General features: G+C 43.4%; 1 protein-coding gene and 1 long non-coding RNA gene across 30 annotated transcripts in view; one reads left to right on the top strand and one right to left on the bottom strand.

Annotated features, from left to right (window-relative positions):
- Nucleotides 1-21,477, top strand: part of LOC138836115 (sorbin and SH3 domain-containing protein 1) — a 238,505-nt gene that overhangs the window by 131,433 nt on the left and 85,595 nt on the right. For 7 of the 29 annotated variants that reach the window (XM_070034607.1, XM_070034622.1, XM_070034631.1 and 4 more), the window contains exons 5-10: nucleotides 2,913-3,008; nucleotides 5,388-5,516; nucleotides 10,790-10,816; nucleotides 10,939-11,051; nucleotides 17,106-17,471; nucleotides 20,945-21,089. In XM_070034607.1, the coding sequence (XP_069890708.1) occupies nucleotides 2,913-3,008; nucleotides 5,388-5,516; nucleotides 10,790-10,816; nucleotides 10,939-11,051; nucleotides 17,106-17,471; nucleotides 20,945-21,089 (876 nt within the window). Of the gene's footprint in view, nucleotides 1-2,912; nucleotides 3,009-5,387; nucleotides 5,517-10,789; nucleotides 10,817-10,938; nucleotides 11,052-15,773; nucleotides 16,497-17,105; nucleotides 17,472-20,944; nucleotides 21,090-21,477 lie in introns of all 29 variants that reach the window. The other 22 variants (XM_070034617.1, XM_070034606.1, XM_070034626.1 and 19 more) reach the window with 6 other exon arrangements.
- On the bottom strand, nucleotides 7,384-16,584 carry LOC138836118 (uncharacterized). The gene is made up of 3 exons (XR_011374906.1): nucleotides 16,470-16,584; nucleotides 9,500-9,643; nucleotides 7,384-7,699 (listed from the first exon to the last, which is right to left on the bottom strand). It is a non-coding gene; the product is annotated as an uncharacterized lncRNA (long non-coding RNA).

Here is a 21,477-nt window from a genome sequence, read left to right as displayed (position 1 = left end):
GTGAAGTTAGGTATTGAAAGCTGTCCCTAGTTCAAAAGGCCACTGTGATAATGGGGCAAACATGGTCGCAAGCGTGTAGTATTCATGGTCCCTATGGCACTCACCAGCCTAAAATCTCACATTCAGCATTTTACCTTGGCTTGTAATAAACAGGGACTTGTTCACAGCTCTGTGAAGCAAGACTCCAGATCATTAAATTGTTTTAGTGGGGTTAGCTTTATGCATCTCCTCATATTTTTTTCTTACCAATATTGTAGTATATAGTTGTTCAGTGTATAAGCAGGTGCTATTCACTGAATTATTACCCTAGCCCTCAAAATTTCAGTTTTTAAAATTTTATAACAAGAGCTATAAATGATGGATAAGATGACCTTTTGAGGTTATCCTGACCTTGTATCACTTTTGTCATGTGGGTAATGGCATTTGAGTTTTAGTAATGAGATAGATAAGGTTCAATTCTGGTTTTATTTCCCACCAACAGAGACATTTTGGGGGAGGGGGAGGCTTTTATCTCTGAGGGTTGAGTTCTCTTATCTACAGATAAGTGCCAGAATTTGTGGCAGTTTGATGATCTGCAGTACTTATTCCTGCTTTTCTCATCCTGGGTCCAATTATCTTGTGAACAAAACTCCTAGTGTGGGGAGACACAACAGCTCCCAAAGAATACTTCAGAGAGTTTGACATGTTTGGCCTTTGTAACTTACATCTGGTATAGCCAAGTACTCCTTCTGAGACAAGGCAAGTTGTGGACTTAGAAGGACGCTATTGAAGAGAAAAGACACAGAATAGGAGATGGGGACCAGTGAGCCCAGGTGGCTTATGCTGTCTCATTCCCTGCCTCCCTGGTCTTGGGCAATCTAACTAAATTCACTTAGGGAAAATGTAGGGGCAGTGCTTGTGCAGTGGTTGTAGGGGGTACATAAGCATCCAGTGAGAAGTGTGGACGCTGGGACTATCAGCTTTGTTCTTGTAAATTCATTTACACAAGAGAACTAAGGTGGTATGAAGAGAGTGGTCTGCAGAGGTGAGTTCTACTCACTCATGAGTTAAGACTCATCTTTAGCTGGCTGGAAAAAGGGGGCTGGTGTAACCAGAAGGTCATCAAGGTAGCTTTTGAAGGTCACTGAACCTGGAGCCAGGACCTCTAGACTAAGCCTCTGCATTTGAGAATGGAGTGGCAGAATGGTTCACTGAGCTCTTGTTTCTTCCTCTGAAACCTGTTACAAGAATCTTCCACCCAGTCACTCTCCCAGGTGATAAGTTACAGCAAGTAGGATTACTATAGAAGTTTTTTTTAATGCATGGAGTTATCTTTTTGTTGTTGTTGTCTGTTGTGGGGCTTGAACTTAGGGTCTCTAGCACTCCACCACTTTGAGCCATAGCTCTACTTCTGGTTTTCTGGTGGTTATGTGGAGATAAGAATCTCATGGCTTTTTCTACCTGGGCTGGCTTTGAACTGTGATCTTCAGATCTCAGCCTCCTGAGTAGCTAGGATTATAGATGTAGCCACCAGCTCCTGGCTTTATCATTTTCTTTAACTTTTTTTTGGCAGGGGAGGGGTGGTGGTTGTGGTTCTGCTGCTGGTCCTAGGGCTTCAACTCAGGGCCAGGTATTGTGTCTGAGCTTTTGCTCAGGGCTAGCACTCTACCACTTGAGCTACAGATCCACTTTTGACTTTTTTGGAGGCTAATTGGAGATAAGAGTCTCACAGACTTTCTTATCTGGGCTGGTTTCGAACAGTGATCCTCAAATCTCAACCTCCTAAGCAAATAGGATTACAGGCATGAGCCACTGGTGCTCAGCTGAACTTACTTTTTGATAGTCATATTCCATAAGACTTCCTTATGGATTAGCAGTATAATAGGCTAGGAGGGACACTATTCATGGTTGGGGTACCTCCTGGCCCTCTCCTAACCTCAATAATCACACCAGCATAATGTGAATTCAACAAAGAAACTCTTTAATTTCCAAGCAGGCCTATCCCTTGTTAATCTGTGGCTCTGGAGCTACTTAGACTCCATTCTTTATGTGTTGCCACTGTGAGAGAGGATGGGGAAGGCTCACAAAGGCATGGAGATGTGCTCACCACAGAGATGAGAGGCTTGGCAGGCAGGGAACTCAGGGGCAGGGCAGATGAATAAGCATGAGCATCATGGTGGACTGAGGACTGCAGCTTTTCTCATGCCCTAAGCAGTGATCCCTGTTCTGTGATAGTTCAGCTGGATGTCAGGATCCAGCACTGTGTACTGAGGTACTGCCCAGAGTCTTGGGCATGCACATGGACACTTGGCACCTGTTTCTCAGGAGAGTGTGGGTTTAAGTAAGACCATCTGCTTCCCAACAGATGGAGGTTCTGATTTGCTCTGGGCCAAAGGGCAGTGGTTGTCAGAATGGGCACATGGCCCCTAGAAGATATGATCTGGGGGAAGCAGCTGTGAGGGCTGAAGGGACCAGGCAACTTGTGTGAACTTGTTCCTGTTCTTCCTATACTTGTCTGGAACCTTTGGACCATAGCCCTCTCCTCATAGCCCTCAGTGCTAAGTAAACCACCCAGCATTCTCTCTAGGGTTTCCTGGGACCCTGACCACACTCCCTGTCCTCCATTTGCCAGGCCATCTGTGTCTCTGCACATCTCTTTGTCCAGAGCTTTGGCAAGCTCCTGATGTGGCAGGAGGCACCGCTAAACTCTGACCAACTGTATTTGGGTGGTGGTTGGAAGGAAGGCTTCTGCTGCCTTGGCTCAGAACTCTGAAGAGAGAAAGCAGGTTATTTTTAATGATTACATCTACTGCTCTCTGTATTGTTCTTTCCATGTAGGCAATTTCCTCCTATTGTCTGTTCTGTTCCTCAACTGCCTGAGGGTTTCCCAACTGTTCTTTCTGGATGCACTATTTACCCTTTTGTGTTTTCAGCAACCACCAACCCTTTACGCACATGCTCTATTTCTGCTGTTAAAATAATTCCTGTGAAGACAGTGAAATACACTTCAGGCCTGGTACTCCCTTCAGGTACCTCTCATTTGGGGTGGTATCCTACTGTTGTTTCTAATTGTTAGATCATGCATGGCTTCCTTTCTTTTTTCCTTCTAACATACACTGAGGCTTAATCCTCGCAGGTTTAGGCAGCATTCCCTTTCACTTCCTTTGTTTCCTTTCTTCCTTCCTCTCCCCATCCTCCATGTGAGTGCGTGTGTGCATGTGAGCACATATGTGTGTGTTTCTGGGAGCCAGCGAGTAGGGGAAGGCATTGGCCTCTCTTCTTTGGTACAGAGGCTGAGATGACACCTAGATGCACGGCTTTCTCCTGCTTTCTCTAGAGATTTGAAACTATTGACACTTAATAGTAAAAATCAGTCCAGTTTCTCCTAGGATTAACCTTTCTTCACAGGAAACCACTGAGTTGCTTTAAATTTGAAGTTACTGCCTTAGAGGCCAAGCAGCTTTTCTCTCTGATGCTCAGGCCTGTTTCCCAGAGTATCCCCACCTCTTAGAATGGTGGGGGTACTTGCTGTGCAGATGTCAGCTTTCTCACAGCCTCCTTTGTTCCAAGTGGGACCAAGGAAAGCCCATGATGATTTCAGAGGCAGGGCTAAGCTAGCCTGTCCAGGAACGTTCACCTGAGCTATTAGATTTGCCCAGCTTGCCTCTCATGTCTTTGAAATGACCATGAGCTAGTTTTCTTAGAAGTTCTATGACATCAGACACTTGTCCTCTTGATATGGTCAGATACTGACTGAGGTGCCTGCTGTCATGCATGGTGGGGTTTTGTGCTCTGCTTTCCATGGAAGAGGACTGATGGGAGCAGATTGGTTCTCCTCCACAGCACTAATGTTAGTTCTGACTTGTTGGGAAAGGCTGCTGGAATGGAGAGCAAGGAGAAAAGAGGCTTTGCTAAGTTATATGTTAAGCCTTCATCCTGCCCAAACAAACACACACCTGAGCTTTAAGCTACAATCCTAATCATGGAAACTTTACATTAGGGATCCAGGCTGTGAACGGGTTGAAAAACAAAAAAGTGTGGAATTCAGCTTAGTTCCACTACACATAAAGAACCACTTGGCACATGGCCTTCTGGAATTTCATGGTTTGTACCAGTTTCCAGCCTTCTTTGCAGTGATAGTCCTGGAGGACAGGCATCTGGACCTTTGGAAGCTTCTAACAGGCCCCTCAGTGGCAGTGTTACTTCTATGTGCTCTTGGTTACTTGCATTTAACTGTGGTTGAAAAATATGTGGTTGGGCTGGGAAGGTGGCTCAGTGGTAGAGCGCTTGCCTTGCATGCCTGAGGCCCTGGGTTCGATTCCTCAGCACCACATAAGCAAAAAGAAAAGAACCTGAAATGGCGCTGTGGCTCAAGTGGTAGAGCACTAGCCTTGTACTGAAGAGCTGAGGGACAGCGCCCAGGCCCAGAGTTCAGGCCCCATGACTGGACCCCCCCCCAAAAAAAAAGTGGTTGAAAAATTCTAGAAATAATTCACAAGTTTTCAATAACTTTAACTTATTATAGTATAGTTACAGAATAGTGACTTCTTGTTACTGTTGTTAATCTTTTAGTGTGCTTTATTAACAAGTTAAGCTAATCCAAGATTTCTATGTGTGTATAGGAAAACCCAGAACATATCAGGGGTCAGTATTGTCTATAGTTTAAAGCATCCATCGAGGGTCTTGGAATGCACCCCTTTTGAATAAGAGGAGGACTGTATCTTGAGATTCTTCTCAAGGGAACTCTCACAAATGGCCTGGGTCTCTGTTGCTAGGCTCTGATGAAGCTGTGGGGGAGGGTGGGATCCTGTGCAGAGTTTCCTATTGCATTTGGAATGGGAAGCTCTCACCCCTGAGCAGTGCCTCCTGTCTCATTGTTTCGGGGGTCTTAACCTGCTGACAGAAGGACCAGTTCTTTTTTTCCCCTAGTGAAGAACTGCAAGGATCTGTGATTGTCCTCAGAATGTGCTTTTAATTCTCCATGTGGCCAACTTGCTCTTTTCTAAGAAGGATGGCCTGGAAGCTTGAAAGGTCTTTCATAACCTTTATCTTGAACCATGCCTTACTAACTAGCCTGAAGTCTGCTCACCAACCTAAATTGCATTTAATAGAGGAATAAACCTGCTTTCATTTTGAAAGGTTTTCAGCTGATATTGTAACCCATTTACTCAGAACTGCTTCCATTTCCTCCTAACCTAGTGATTCGTGGCAGACTTGTGGAAATGTCATTTGGTCCTTTCCACCACACATAGTAATTTTCATTAGCTACATATGTATGAAGACTTTATATAGCTGTCACCAGATTCATCTCATTCCTTGGCTGTAACAATTTGCTAACTGATTGTCCTTTTAATATGTCGGGGGTCTTGGATTCAAGCTTCTCTTTTGGATTTTTGTTTTCTTTACAGACATGGATCCTACAAAAATCTGCACTGGGAAAGGAGCGGTGACTCTTCGTGCCTCCTCTTCCTACAAGGAAACCCCAAGCAGTAGTCCTGCAAGCCCTCCAGAAACTCCACAAAATAAAAGCAAGACAGGTGTGCTGTCCTTGAGACTGGGAGGAAATGTGCAGATACAAAGGAAAGATGGGAGGCTGCTGGGCTTCAGAGACCCTGAGACTGTTAGCTCTTGTCTCTGCTGTGATGGGAAATGGGACAAGCTCTAGACTGACAGGTATGCTTCAGTTTTCCACGAGCCAGTGCTTTGCAGGCTGCTCTGTATGGACAGAGGTGGCTTAGGGCCAGAGGAGCACATGGTGAGATGGGCTGAAGGTTAGTCTTCTCTGAGCTTTTATCCAATTCTGAGAGGCTGGCTGTGACTTGGCTGGCCCTCCCTGGCTGGAGAAGCCAGGGCACTGAGATGTGTGGGTAGCTCAGGACCTAGTTCCCAGGAAAGCAGAGGTGGCAGGCCTCACTCCTGGGGTAAGGACCAGGCAGCAGAGGGAGTATGTAATATGGGGATGAGGAGACAAAATAATATCTTTCTAAAGCTCACCCAAGTTAGTCACACTCAGCCTAACTGGAAAAGTCACTCGCAAGAGAGAGAACATGTGGGGACAAGAAAATCCTAAGGGATGACCTAAAGGGCAAAGACATACCTGCAGCTCATGACCCAGTAAGAACCCCATCCTCAGATTGAGAATGAGGTAAGGAGAGGGAGCTTTGAGCTCCATCTAGTGGTTAAAGCTGGCACTAGTGTAGAACAAAGTGCTCCTCTCCCACCCTGTGCAGGGCTTGTGCTATGGAGCTATTTATGGATTTGAGGCAGTCTGGGAAGTGCTGTTGCATCCTAGGTTAGTACTGTGCCTTAAAATTTTCTACCAGCTAACTATGGAAAAAGATTTCACCAACTCCCTTTCAACAAATTTATACTAAATTGTTTTAAAATGAGAATACTTGGAAGAATTAAGATAGTTATCAGCCATGAACATGTTTTGGTAATCTTACTGTCTTCCTCCTGATAAGTTAAGAGAATTGATTCCAAATGAGTGTAAATTACTTGTATACCAGCTGCTAAGCACATCGGTAGGACTTACAATGAGAAGTGAATGAAGAAGGGAGAGAGAGGGGGAATAAGAGGAAAGAGTAACTCTAGGCAGGTAGGTGATGACAAGAGGCAGTTGGTTGTAATAGAGGAAGAGTTAAGAGTGGGCTTATGGGCCACTGTTCTCCTTTCTAGCTATGATAAATCACAGTAACTTTTAAAGTCCATGAAAAGTATGAGGGCTTGAGCAAGAAGTTTCCCAAGCCTTTTTCACTGGTGCCAAAATGCTTCATGACTTTGGCAAGTTTGGAAATTAACTTCACACAAATAGAATCTCATCGACTGAAGACATACTCTAAAAGTCTGGGTGGGAGGGAACAAGTTGTGTCTGAGTAGAGGAAAGAGCAACAAAATCTCATTCCCTTATTAAAATTATAAAGCCTGGTGGGGGAGAGAATCTGAGGATATAAAGCAGGGTGAAATGAACTTACTCTGGAGCGTATGACAATATAGGCTCACCTTCACTTTCCTCATCTGTAAAGTAGAAACTGTCTCAAGCATTCAACACAGAGCCAGGCCCTAATGATAAAGTTGCTGTAGGCCTGGTAGAAGTTTACTATCATGTTTGTTTGAAGTGTGGAAGGCCTAGGCTAGGTGTGATAGCAGTGGGGATGAAGAGCAGGGAAAAAGTATCTTTGTGAAGACAAAATGATAGGCCTCAAAGAGAGACAGGATTCAGGCTGTATCTTCATGGTTTTTGTGGAGATGAGGATGTTGAAAGAAATGTAGAATTCCCTTTTTAGACATTTTAAGTTTCTTGAGAAGGGAAGAGCTTCTAGGAGAAAATATCTCACAGATACTTGGAAATTTAGAGTCCCGGGTGTGGATTTGGGAGATGTCAGTCTCCAAGTGAAGACATCACTGAGATGGATTGCTAGTGCCAATTTGGAAAGCAAGTGTGATTGCCAAACCTCTGTGTTGGAGCCCTTGGAGATGCCCAGTTGCTCAATTGTTTATTACTTTTTATATTTTGATGGCATTGGGGTTTGAACTCAGGGACTTGCTAGGCAAGCTCTTTAATGCTGAGCCATGCCTCTAGAAAGAGGTCCAATTTAAACCCACTGTGCAGACCCACTGCTTTCAAGTAGTAACTGGATCCAAGGTCGTGGGCCTTAGTTTCCTGGTCAGCCTCTTCATCTCTGATGGTGGACTGTGGTAGTTCTTGGATCAGAATCATCTGAAAAGAATGGCAGTAATCTTAATACTGGACTCCCTATCCCTGGAAGAAGATTCTATACCTTATTTTTTGTTGGTTGATCTCATTGTCCAATTAGGTCTGAGTGTTAGCCACGTCAATTCAGATCAACTCTAACTATATCCTAGGCTATAATGTTTTGTTTTCAGAGGAGTCAGGGAACTTGGGATAGTGAGTGTAACACCAAGTTCTTCTCTGGTGTGGCTTGAAGACCTTTGGCTTGACACATCAGCTTCTGACTTGGATACCAAGGTCAGTCCAGTAGCCTTTGCAGGTTGTTCATTCTGTGCTACTGGGTTATTTAGCTTTAGACATAAAGATTCTTGGGTCCTTGGGGCTGGGAATATGGCTTAGTGGTAGAATGCTTGCCTAGCTTGCACATAAAACCACATAAAACAGAAAAGGCCAGATGTGGCTCTGTGGCTCAAGTGGCAGAGTGTTAGCCTTGAGCAAAAGAAGCTCAGGGATAGTGCCCAGGCCTGAGTTCAAGTCCCAGGACTGTCAAAAAAAAAGGTTCTTAGGTCCACAATCAACTCTGCTTTAACTCTTATATTTACTGCTCAGGATGGCATTAGCAGACATATCATAGTTAAAGGTACCTCCTATACTCATTAAATCAATCTTTTATGAGTGAGTACATGTGTAAGAATTAGGGCCAGCTGAGAAATCAGAAAGAAAAGTCCCTATAAGAAGTGGGGGGACTGGGAAGGTGGCTCAGTGGTAGAGCGCTTGCCTTGCATGCCTGAGGCCCTGGGTTCGATTCCTCAGCACCACATAAGCAAAAAGAAAAAAGCTGGAAGTGGCGCTGTGGCTCAAGAGGTAGAGTGCTAGCCTTAAGCTGAAGAGCTGAGGGACAGCACTCAGGCCCAGAGTTCAGGCCCCACGACCGGACTCCCTCCCCCCAAAAAAAGAAGGTGGGGGGGAGTGGAGATGGGAAGGGGAAGGGATGGTAAGGGGAGACAAAGGAGGAAGCAACAATGCTTGATAAGAAATGTACTCATTACCTTGCTCATGTAATTGTAACCCCTGTACGGTATTTTCACAATAAAAAAAGAAAAGAAAGAAAAGAAAGTACCCTCACTTCTTATACCCAACTGCAAATTCACGAGTTTCTCCAAACCACTATTATGCTCAGTGATGATGCTAAAAAAGATGCAGTTTTGGCTTATTATAAGAAAAGAATAGGGTTTAAAACCAATTAAGGGAACAGTGTGTAGAGTGGAATCTGGGGAAATCCCTGAGGTTCCTGTTGTCCTCTCCCCATGTTATTTCCCAGTATTGATATATGACAGTAAGTATGCCTAAGTATTGCAACAGGAAGTTTACCCGAGCCTTTGTGACCAGAGTTATTGTTGGGTCTCCAGTACATCCTCCATGGATCACCTGGCAGACTTGCTTCCACAGCAGTAGGAGATGGAGCTTCTATTGGCTCAAAGCTCGACTCTAAATCACATTGGTATGGCTTAACTCCCCGGACAAATAAAAACATCCCTATCAGTGGTGCCATCCCAAGGACATAGCAGTGGCCAGAAACCTAAGGCAAAAGTTAGGCCTCTTTTTTTGGGTAGAGTTAATTCTCTTACTATACCGCATAAATAAAAGACAAACAAATAAGATTTAGAACACCAATAGACCCGCTTTTAACCTGTCATCTAACTCTTGAGTGCTTTTCCAGAACACATTGAGACTGAAAACTATCTGAAGATCTTAAGAAGAACTGACATCTTTCAATTAATAAGTAAACTGAGGACTGAGAAGGTGGCTCAGTGGTAGAGTACTTACCTTGCATGCATGAGGCCCTGGGTTCAATTCCTCAGCAACACATAAGCAGAAAAAGCCGGAAGTGGTGCTGTGGCTCAAGTGGTGTAGAGCTTTGAGCTGAAGAGCTGAGGGACAGTGCCCAGGCCCAGAGTTCTGGCCCCATGACTGGCAAAAAAATTAAAAAAAAATAAGTAAACTGATGATAGCCAAAATGAAATGAACACATAATGAAATAACCAGGAAGCTTATAGCCATAGGCTAGAGAAGATCCCATGTAAGAGCATATGGGAGCAAAGACAATAAATATTTCTGCCAGAAATAAATTATATTTCTGTAAGGAATAAAGTATATATTTCTTGCAGAAAGGCTGAGTCTTTCAGGGCTGCAAAATCTTTTTTTGTTGTTGTTGGTCATGGGGCTTGAACTCTGGGCCTGAGCGCTGTCCCTCAGCTCTTCAGCTCAAGGCTAGTGCTCTACCACTTGAGCTACAGCATCACTTCTAGTTTTCTGGTAGTTTATTGGAGATAAGAGTTTCACAGATTTTCCTGCCCAGGCTGACTTTGAACCTTGATCCTTAGATCTCAGCCTACTGAGTAGCTAGGATTACAGGCGGGAGCCACTGGTGTACAGCTTAAGAAATATCTTCTTTACTTGACTTATATAACTGTAACTCCTCTGTACATTACCTTTATAATAACAATAAAAATGTTTTAATGGCTGAAGGATATATGTGTACATTTTAGTATGATGAACTTTCAGGGTGTTTCTGTGGCTTATTTAATAGTGAGAGCAAAAAGCAAGATCCTCTTCCTCCATCCTCCCCTGAAAAAAATCCCATCATAGCAGCTACCTTTGGGCTTAAGTCATGTTCTACCATTAACCCAACACCCCTGGAAGTAACCTAGCCATTTCCTTTTTAGGGCCTGTTAATTAGCTGAGCCTGCTAATGAGGAACAGTCCTTTTGGAGCCCATAGCAGGCTTGGGGGAGAGGAATGAGTTAGTGAGTACAGACTGGACAGTAGAGTTCAGTTGCCTTTTTGTCTGTAAAATAAGAATGTCAAGGAACAATTGTTTTTTCATTCCTGTGAATGAGAGCCTTGTATTTTCAAAGGTCAGTGCTTGAGAACACATCATGGTTTAGAGTGGGTTCCTATGGTAATCAGGCCATTGTGACTGAGGGCATTTTGTGTCAGAAAACAGGGTACTGGATTTTCGTCCTTCTGGATCACTCATGCTAGTTTCCCGCAAATGTAACCATTTCTCTTTTCCTCCTTTTCTTCTTGTTTTCATCCTTTCCGCTTCACATACAGGCCTGGAGCCAGAGGATTCTTCAGCAGGTAGGGCTTATTTTTCATTCTTGCTGTACTGACTTTTCACTAGGGTCCCCTGAATTACAATGAAGTTGAAGACTGTTCCCTCTGAGTTAATAAGGTATTTATTTATTTATTTTTCATCACAGATGAGTGGAGACTTTCTTCCAATGCTGATGCCAATGGGAATGCCCAACCCTCTTCACTTGCTGCCAAGGGCTACAGAAGTGTGCATCCTAGCCTTTCTGCTGACAAGCCCAAGGTAGGTGTGTGCCTATGGGCGGGGTGAAAGCTGAGGGTGGTACCTTGTATCATAAACTTGTGACTTCCTCCTTGCTCATCTGGCTTATAGGATAATTCTCAAGCCTTTTGGCTAACTCTGGAAACGTTCTGCAAGGGCTAGACTTAGAAGGAAGAGTTGGGGGTCATTAGAAACAGAAGTTTGGGTGAAGTCTATCTATGTTAGGTAATTGAAAATAGGCCTAGTATTTTGTAGGTTTGACATATATGTAGAAATATTCTGAAGGGAGTTCATTTAACCTTGAATAAGTAGGAAAAAGTTTCAGGCTTTTTAATTTTTAAACTCTATAGAGTATAATATTCAGAAGAGTATCTCGTGTTTATTCTGCTAATTTTAACTGGAGCTGGGACAGTAAGAATTCTAGCAACTATATTCTCATGGATTAAGATCAGGTAGCTGTGGCCAGGCCCTAAATCCAGCAGCCCTAGAGCCTGTAGACAGAAGGCACTTTCCTAATCTAGCTTTCCTAATCCAGCTCTTCCCAACTTGCAGTTGGGAGCATTTTGCTTAGGTCTTTTTTAGGTGCCCCTCCCTACCCTCATCTTCTTCCTTTCTTTCCCTACTGATTCTTTGCCATGTTGATGAAAGGTAATCTATGAGGAATGTTTTTACATAGAGGAGCACTTCCATGGCTTCTTTTAAAGGAAGTGGAACTACTCAAAAGTTGTTGTAAGCCGGGTTCTTGGTGGCTCAAGCCTATATGTAATCCTAGCTACTCAGGAGGCTAAGATCTGAGGATCACAGTTCAGAGCCAGCCCAGGCAAGAAACTCCATGAGACTCTTATCTCCAATAAACCACAAGAAAACCAGAAGTGGTGCTGTGGCTCAAGTGGTAGAGTGCTAGCCTTGAGGGACAGTGCCCAGGCCCAGAGTTCAAGCCCCATGACTAACCAAAAAAAAAAGTTGTTGCAGAAATACATTCCCAGTGTTGTCCCCTTCCTGTGCCTCCTTCTGAAGGGGCTCCTGGAATAAGATTGACATCTTCCTTCTCTGTAGACTTTTGAATTCCCAGGCCTGTTGTTGGTCGCTTGCCTGCCTTTTGCTCTGAGCAGCACAGCTGAGCCTTTCTGCCTTCTGCTGTGGCTTTCCTCCTGAGTATACCCACTATCTGTGAATGTGCCTGGCCTCCTGAAGTCCTCTGTAGACACAGGGACTTGGGAGGTCTGGAAAATGGCTTTCTAGTTCCTGCTCTGAGACTTTTCCATTGATATAAATGTGCTACTTGTGGCAGACATGCTTCCTTCTCAGCAGTCTAAAGAATGAGTACAGTCAGATCTGCCCAGATTAGAAAACACTACTGATTAATTTAAAGCCGTTGTCTTCCACCACTCAGGTCTTAGCTCAAAGGGTAACTGGAGAGTTCGTATGGCTTTGTAAATATCTCTTCTCAAGAGATCATTTTAAACACATGTGAAGGGTTGAGGATTTGGCTCAGTGGTAGAGTACTTACTTGGTAGCATGTACAAAAAAAATGCAAGCTTGGGAAGTAAAGAAATTTTCCTTAACTTGTTTTTTCTGTGCACTATGTTCAGATCACTGTGTTAACATTGCCCTCAAGGTATTTACATGAATGAGCTGTATAATATCGTGAGTATCCCATGAGATCTCTATCAACTACATATTCTCTCACCGGTCACTCGCCTTCTTGCTGCTAGTATAGTAAATGCCTGCTATGAAAAGATTTTATTCTGTGTATCAGTGTAAAATTGGCCTTCTGAATTTCAAGAACTGTTAGATCATGTACTATCTCTTAGATTTGTTCTCTGAATATAAACATGAGGATGTTTTTTTGTGTGTGTGTGGTTACTAGGATTTGAACTCCAGGCCTCACATTTGTTAACCAGGTATTTACCACAGAGCCATACCTCCAGCACTTTTTTATGATGATTATTTTTTTTGCGGGGGGGGTCCGGTTGTAGGGCCTGAACTCTGGGCCTGGGCGCTGTCCCTCAGCTCTTCAGCTCAAGGTTAGCGCTCTACCACTTGAGCCACAGCTCCACTTCTGGCTTTTTTCTTTTTGCTTATGTGGTGCTGAGGAATCGAACCCAGGATCTCAGGCATGCAAGGCAAGTGCTCTACCACTGAGCCACCTTCCCAGCCCTATGATAATTATTTTTGATATAAGGTCTCACTTGCTATTCAGGTGTGTACCTGTCCTGTAATCTGCCTATTTTAGGCTTTTGTTGTGGATAGAGTGATAGTAAGCACCCACTATCATATCTAGCTTTTTCTGCAGAGTTAGAGTCTCATGGATTTTTCTGTCCAGGCTGGCCTAGAATCATAATCTTCCTGATCTCAGCCTCCCAAGTAGCTGGGATTATCAGCAGGAGTCACTGATGCTTGGTTAAATTTTTTTCCAATGGTATTGAGGTTAGAACTCAGGGCTCTGTGCTTACTAGGCAGGCACACTACCACTTGAACCACCACATAGCCAAACTTCTTGGTTTCATAGTGCTCTAAGTACACATTGACCAAAGTGGGCTGGGCTGGAGTGGGCAGAGCCTTGGCTTAGTTTCAGCTGCAGAAAGCTATCACACCTCTGTGGTCTGAACATTTCTTAATAAGGTGTGAATTAAGGCCCAGAAGACCCACTGGCCAAATGGAATCTTGTATCCTGCCAGCCTGGACATGCTGCCATCCCTTCCCTAGGAACTTGGAACCAAGGTTTCCCTGTCTGGCATTGTCATCAGCATGGTGGACCCCAGTGGCAGAGAAGAGTGGTAGTTTCTAGACCTATGTAAACTGTAGACACAAAAGTTTTCAAGAGGCATCATTTTTTTAATTCACTGACGTACCTTACAAAAAGAAAAATGAAATTTTATTAGTAGGCACTAGTCAGTAATACAAACTGTCTTTGTGGTTACTAAAATATTTACAGTAAAACTGCTAGTAGCTCTTTTGTGTCAAGTTCTGTCCTCTTTCTTTTGGTTTATAAGAAGCCATGAGACAGAAAATCCTTTGGCTCTAAGTGCATTGTGGATACTCCAGAAGTGTCCTCTCTGCAGAGTCATAACCCTGGAAGAGCTCATGTCTGGTGTAATACAGTCCTGCTCCCATGTATGGCCATGGCTGAATTAAGTTAAAAACTCATTGAAAATGAGTTTATACTTAGTAAGAAGAGCTCAGTTGCAAGACTTTGGAGCTCAAAGTAAAAGTCAATCTAAGCCCAAATTAAAATGGTGTTTTGCTCACTTATTAAGCCAATATCAGTTTACTTGACAGTCCCTTGGTTTATGCTAGTTCCAAGCATTTTGCTTCTGGACAGCATCATGTAGTCTATGAACATGTGCAACCTCTGGTCCAAGTTCAGTGAGCCAAGTAACTTTTTGCTCTTGCTATATACCAGAGAGGGACTCTTCATTTTTGTGGTTTTGGCTGGTTCTATATCCCACTAATCATCAGGTGTGTACTGTGGATAGGATATAATTCAGACATCTGTTAGTTGAAAATTCAAATAGCTGCTTTTTTCTCCCAGGTTATTTGTGAAAACTTTCATTGTATTTTATTTTATTTTTTTATGGCATTGGGGTTGGACAGGCTTTGCATTAATTAGGCAGGCATTCTACCACTTGAAGCCATTCATTGCTTTTGTTATTTGGGGGATTGGTTATCAAGTTGGGGGCGGGGGCTTGGACTATGATCCTCCTATTTATGTTACCCACATAGGTAGAATGACAGGTGTGCATCATACCTAGCTATTGGTTGATATAGGGGCTTGGTAACTTTTTGTCTGGGCTGGCTTGAATGCTGAGCCTCTTGAGTAGCTGAGAATATAGGCAGGTGTGAGCCACTGCATCTGCCCTTTTGAAAACTAAGTTTAAAGATAGGTTATTTTACAGTTTCTGGGTTGATATTCTAATCCAATCCAGAGTCATGAAATGTTGTTTAAATCTCTTACCTGTTTACCCTTTTTAGTGTTTCTTTCTTTTCCTACATTTTAATATCCTGTTTCCTTTATTTTCTCCTCCCCTTCCTTTTATGTGGTACTAGGGGTTAAACACTACTGCTGCACTACACCCACAGCCCTTTCTTTCAAATAATTCTATCAGATTGTTTCTTCTGAGAAAGAACACATATGGACTTTAAGCCTTTAGCGTCTTCCTCTTAGTGAGCGTTAATTTGTTAGGTTTATGGAGCTGAGGGTTGAATCTTAATGGAGACATCTGTCCTGTGAACACAAAAAATGGGTGGTTTTGTTTTGTCCTGTTTTAATTTTCTTTCTCCCAAAGAAAAAGAGTGAAAGATACTCAAAAGAATCTAATAGATTTAAACTTTCTAAGCTTTGGAAAAATCTTGAGGTGGGAGTTGGAGAAGGAAGGGGAGTTCTGGGTTTCTCTTTACTGGCATTTGCTCCTTGGGTATCCTCCTTAAATCAAGGGGGTCTATAAAGAGGCAGCCAACCAAGAACTGATGCCAGAGTTGACTAGGTTTGTTCTAGGATGGGCTCAGCCCTCCTGGGATGAGAGCCAGGCCAGCCTCTGCAGGTGAGTATGAGTCAGTCCTTTGCTTTGCCCAGAGAACTGTGGATGCCATGGGGATTTGCTTAAAAATGTGTCAAAAGTTGTTGTGTCTTCATGTCACATTATGCTATTGTTTCTAATGTCCACCCTTCTTTCCATTTCCCCTCCTCTTCCTTTCTTCCTTGCCCCCCCATTTCATATTATGTCTTGAAAAATACTAAAGGTTCTGTCTCCCCCACATCCTGCCCTCCCTCAAGAGGACCGCTTTGCATGGCAGCCCCCCACTTTCCACAATACCTCCAAGGACTCCCTCTATATGAGCTCACCAAAGCCTTATGTCCCACCTAGCACCCCTTGCCAGCAGAACCATTCACACCCCCAGTCCATCTCTGTCCCACCGGCAACTAGGTTGCCTCCCAAAGATTCAGTGTGTCCTGATCCCTTGCTTTTGGGTTCCATGGTCCCCAGTGCTTCATCCCAACACCAGCAACACTATGTAGCCACTAGGTTAGTTTATAGTAAGAGCTCTAACCCACGTCATGAGGCCATCAGGAATAAAAAGATCAGCAGCTTATATGTACCTTGTGTATCCAATAACATTTGCCGAGCAGCATTGGAAAACTCGTGTGTTGCACGTGATTCAGCCAAAGACACTCCCTCTGAGGCTGCAGGCACTCGAGCACCAGCTCCCAGCCTTATCCCTCACACAGCCACAGCCAGCACAGAAAAACTGCCCCCTGCTCCTCCTCCTGACTCTCCCAAGCTATTCTGTGACACCCACATCCGTAAAGATGCCTGTAACCGTGGTGAGAGTCTTTCCCTGGGGCCTTGGGCTTCATTCCCAGATGCAGTGAGACCACCTGTACTAGGCCCCCAGGTTACCTCTGATCCCGAAAACCAGAAGAGCAAAGAACTTTACCTTTTGCAGCCGTGTTATCCAGCCAAGGCAAGAAATGAGGAATATTTGTGTGTCTGCTATGCTGTCTCTTTCCAAACTCATGAGAGCAGTTCATTTGTTCTCTGGGCCGTCCCACCTTCTCTATCCTCATTAATACCGCTGCAGCTTGAATTCCTAGTTCTCTCTAAACATCCTCAGCACAGACCTCTCTCTTTTCTGTAAATACGTAAGTATGCCGGAGCGTGGAGTTTTTGTAGACTAATCATATGGTGAAATAACACTGTTTCTATTTTGTGACAAGGTGCCAAAGAAATTGCGTTTACTCCCAAGCTTTCAGGCCCTGTACAACAGTTTTGTGGGGTTCAACAAAGCTTGCCTGCCTGCCTGCTCTGTTGTTCTCTCTCTTTCTCTCATAAAGTGTTAAAAGGATTCAAAAATAGATGGATGGAAAGTAAACTTGGATGGCGCTCCCTCTGTGTCATGGAGTGTCAGGAGGCCAGCTGGCCAGCACTGACTGTCTCATGTACTCTGAGGAAAGGGCACCGATTAAATATTTCACAGAGTACATAATTGCATGACCAATCTCAAGTGTTTAAATATGGAATTCCTTCCTCCCCACCATACCCCTTTACGTAATGACCCCCTTATCTCCTGCAGGATGCCACTTCCTCCAGTCCAGCCCAGCCTGAGGTAATAGTTGTCCCTCTCTACCTGGTTAACACTGATAGAGGGCAAGAAGGCACTGCCAGACCTCCAGCATCCCTGGGGCCACTTGGCTGCGATCACACTAGCCCGGCGACCACCCCTGCCACCTCACCTCTGACCTTCCCGACTATAGATGATTTCATTCCCCCTCATCTGCAGAGGCGGTCCCACCACAGCCAGCCAGCCAGTGCTTGTGGCTCCCCTCCCCCCATTAGCCAGACACCACCATCCTCACCACCACCTCCGCTGGTCCCTCCCATACCGGAGGACCTCCACAGAGCCTTGGAGCCTGACCTCACGGGAGCTGTCTCAAGTACCGTAAGCTTGCTGGACTTCCCTCCCCCATAGCTTTCCTGAATGGCTGCTCCCAGCAGCAAAACCTCCCTTTCTCACTGAAGTACTAAGTCCTGAGGAAGTGTTGGCTGCTGCTGTGCTTGTGTGATGACTAGACCTGATTTTGCTGCCCCTCGAGTGCATGCCTCCCGTGTGTGTCCTGTGGGTCACCTGTGGCTGCTCTCTGGTGCCTCTTCTTCTCTGTCCTCTTGGGAATGCACGGTTTCCTGGAAGAGCTTGGTCTTCCCTCTGAGAAATTAGCTGTGGCCTTTTCTTTGCTTAGTCTTGTTCTTCATAGACCAGGAAGGTGCAATATTGAGAGGATGAAGGCAAAGGGTCCTATGGAAAGCTAATGACAGATGTGGTGCTACAGAGCAATGTCCTAAAGAGCAGAGGGGTTCTGGGGGAGGAAAGGATTCCCTGTGCGGTTGATTCCAGAAATAAGAAATATCTTTTTATAACAGAAGTAGTAGTTGAGTGGGATTTGAAAATATGACATTTAATTGAACAGAGCCTTTTGCAAACATTAGGACTTTCTAAAAAGACAGGTAGTTGCTAGGACCCTGAAAAGGAAGCCTGGAGCCTTTATGGCAAACAAGTGCAATGGTAATCATGGGCAGTGGAAAGGTCTTGATACCACTCTCAGGTCTCCTCCTGGAGGTTGAGGATGGATGAACATAGCTGGCTTCACACTTAGCCCAAGTATGTGAGTCTCCTTTTTCCTCAGGGGTCTTGGGATTTAAAAAAGAACCTCCATAGGAGCTAAAGTATGGGGATACTCACAATGCTGTGGAGTTCAGTGAGAGTGATGGACACAGAGAAGGTGCTTGGTAAATGTTAGCTATGTAGCTAAGGACATGCCCTAATAAATGAGGAACCATAGTCACTCAAACAACAACATCATCTGGCTAATTAACCAGGTGAGTTAATCATCAAGTCTACATTCTAAGTGTTGTCCTAGGTACCAAAGTATCTAGGTACCTTGACAAATGAGCCCCTGCTCTGAAATGATTTTTTTAAGTAGTGTATCAGTTCTCAGGGTTAATGTATACTGTTTCATCTGAGAGTCATAGAAGTTAGTTTATATTACTAGAGTTTCTGATTGGGTCTAGGGAGGGGCCTGGACTCTCATTTGGCTTCAGCCACCCCAGTGGTCCACAGACCAATTTTGATATACAGAGAGCTGTTGAGTCATGCATTTGGCTGATGAAACTAAGCATTCACAGACATCCTTTTGTGTGAAGAGGTTTGCCTACAAAGCATCATTCATGTAGCTTGTTAAGCTGAAGCCAACCATGTAGAAAACAGGAAAGGAAACTTCTTTGCCTTATTAGAGAAATTATAAGGAGGCATCATTCTTTGCCTTATTAGAGAAATTATAAGGAGGCATCAGACACACTAAAGCTAGGAACTATTATATCCTGGGCTAGACCTTGTCTCAAACCTCTAGATGCAGCACTACATTTCTAAATATGGACAAATCCCAATATGATCCAAGAATTTGGATCTCCTACTTTTGAGCTTTATAACAGCCCTGCTTTGGGCTGATATACCCTCTATCCCCAGCTGAACTTCTAGGGAAATTAGAAGCCACTCGCTTGGGGCACACAGACATCTTCCCTTAGACACACAATATATTTTTCAAGAGCAGCAGGTAGAGCGAATCTTATTTGTAATGCACTCAGGTGCCATTGTAAGATGTTCTATTGTATATTCTAAAATATAGCATTTGTATAGTTCTGGGCCTGCCTATTGAATTTGTTTTGGGACAGATTAATAGGGACAGTCTCCTCAATTTTCTCTAGTGCAGCCTTCCTGGAAGTGGGCCCGATAACATCTACTCTTTGGGCTCAGGTAACAGTAAGAGATGAAGAAGGAACTTCTCTGAGTGCCTTTGAGCATGGTTTCTGGGCCATGAGCTGATACCTGCTCCACCTGCAGCTATTTGAGAACATCAGAGAGGAGTAGAGTCATATGAATTCATCCAGTTCATTTTAGTCAATAGCAGTTTTTCTACTTTTCCAGAAGTAAGACACAAGTAAAATTTGTAAAATGCTTAATGTTCACATAATTTACCCAGACATCACATCAGGCATTTCTGCTCTAAAGAGCTGTATGCCTGTTATTTTGTGTTTCTTGAGTACGCTGTAGAGGCTTTTTAAATTTGACATTTCTCATTAAATTGGAGCAGAGATAAATTAGGAAATTTTCAGTTCAAATGGAGGAGCTGAAATGATGCACTGTGCACTGTGAAACTGAGCTGCTGTTTGTAACTGACAGTAGTGACTATAGAGGAAGCTTCCAGAGGGCAGGGAGATTGGCCAAGACAGTGTTAGTAAAGTTCCTACTGTGTGTCAGGAGCTGTTCCAGGTGCTACAAGCAACACACCTTCTCTCTTCTGATGAGTATGTTGCCTTATCACAAAGATTAAGTCAAAACATACCCTTACTGGTAGATAACTCCTGTCCTTCACCTGGCATTTACTGGCGCTTGCTATCTGCAGGGCAGTGTTCTGGGTGGTGGCAGAAAGAAGGGGGAGTCTTGGTCCTTGTCCTGCACATATGCACACAGTCTAATAATTGCTTCAAGACTAGCTATAAAAATTTTGTTTAAGCCTTTAAGAAAATCATCTTGGCTTTAAGGTTTGTAACTTCTATAATAAGAGCTTTATAAAGTATATAGATAGAATGGAAGACATTGTTTGGATATCCTTATTCCATTAAGTGACTGTTGTCAGGCTTTGCTTTGTTCTTTTGAAACTGGCATTATCCTGATCATGCAGATTAAAATAGTAATGATAATTTCGTTAGCACATCTGGTAGAGATTGCAGGTTTTTAGAGTTAGGATCCTTTCAAGTCCTTACTTCAGAGATCTTTGTTACTCTAGCATTAGAATGAAAAAAAAAGGTAACAGCATGATGGAATCATATAATTATATTGATAGCTCAGAAACAAATGCTAGTATAATTGCTTGGAGATTCTGATGCTAAGAGTAGCCTTCTAAAGAACTGTCACTTAACTCTTCCTTGTTCTTATGATTATTTTGTGTCCTCACATCTCCCAGTTTTCTACACAGTATACTAAACTTCCCTGATTTTTCCCACTTAAGCAGCTCTTGTTCTTAGATTGCATTTGGAATTGCATGAGTTTTGCATGTTATTCTACTTGGATTGGAATTTGCTTTTTCAGTAACCGGATTGACCCATCACTCTTACCAGATGAAAATATTGAATGATGTTGCTGAGACTTTCAGCAACATTCACCTTCCCTCTTGTTCCCCTTACTAATAACAACAAAGAGACTAAGCATTCCAGATTAAACTTTAAACTGGAATTAATGATGTTATGTCTTACTGATTACATTTCCTTTTATAATTAAGGTTCATTTCTAATCTTAAAAAAACTATTAACTGTAGATTTCTTATATTTTATAGTTATTTATGTTTGTTTCTTTTTTAGGCTTCCAGTCCTCTATTAAATGAAGTTTCTTCTCCCCCCATTGGAACTGATTCCCAAGCCTTTCCACCAACCAGCAAGCCATCATCTGCCTACCCTTCCACCACTATTGTCAACCCCACCATTGTGTTGTTACAGCACAATAGAGGTAAGGGAGCCCTCTTCTAGTCCCATTTCCAATGCACAATAGCCATTATGTGATAGCTGGGACAAGAATTTTGTCATCTCAAGAAATGGCCCTGTCTTGGGCCACCTGCTCCAGTTTACTCCCTCCTACATTTCAATTTGGAATTATGTCGAATGTCTGAGTAGGTAAGCTGGGCAACTGTAATCATATGAACCATACCTTGGACTGGTGTTCATGGTTCTTCAGATGATATCACCAAAACACATCTGTGTCTCTTAAATTTTTGGTTCTGTGATTTCAAATGAGGCTTTGTTTGGAAAGTCTAGATAGACCTTTTTAAAGTAGTGTCATAAATAATTTAGTTCTTCAACATGATAAATTCCTAGAAAACATAATTTTGAGTACTAAA

This window comes from Dipodomys merriami, unplaced genomic scaffold (assembly GCF_024711535.1).
Source record: "Dipodomys merriami isolate MVZ:Mamm:240054 unplaced genomic scaffold, mDipMer1.0.p SCAF_249, whole genome shotgun sequence".
Taxonomy (NCBI): Eukaryota; Metazoa; Chordata; class Mammalia; order Rodentia; family Heteromyidae; genus Dipodomys; species Dipodomys merriami.
The sequence above is the reverse complement of the archived record's forward strand: the minus strand, read 5'-3'. Positions and strand labels throughout refer to the sequence as shown.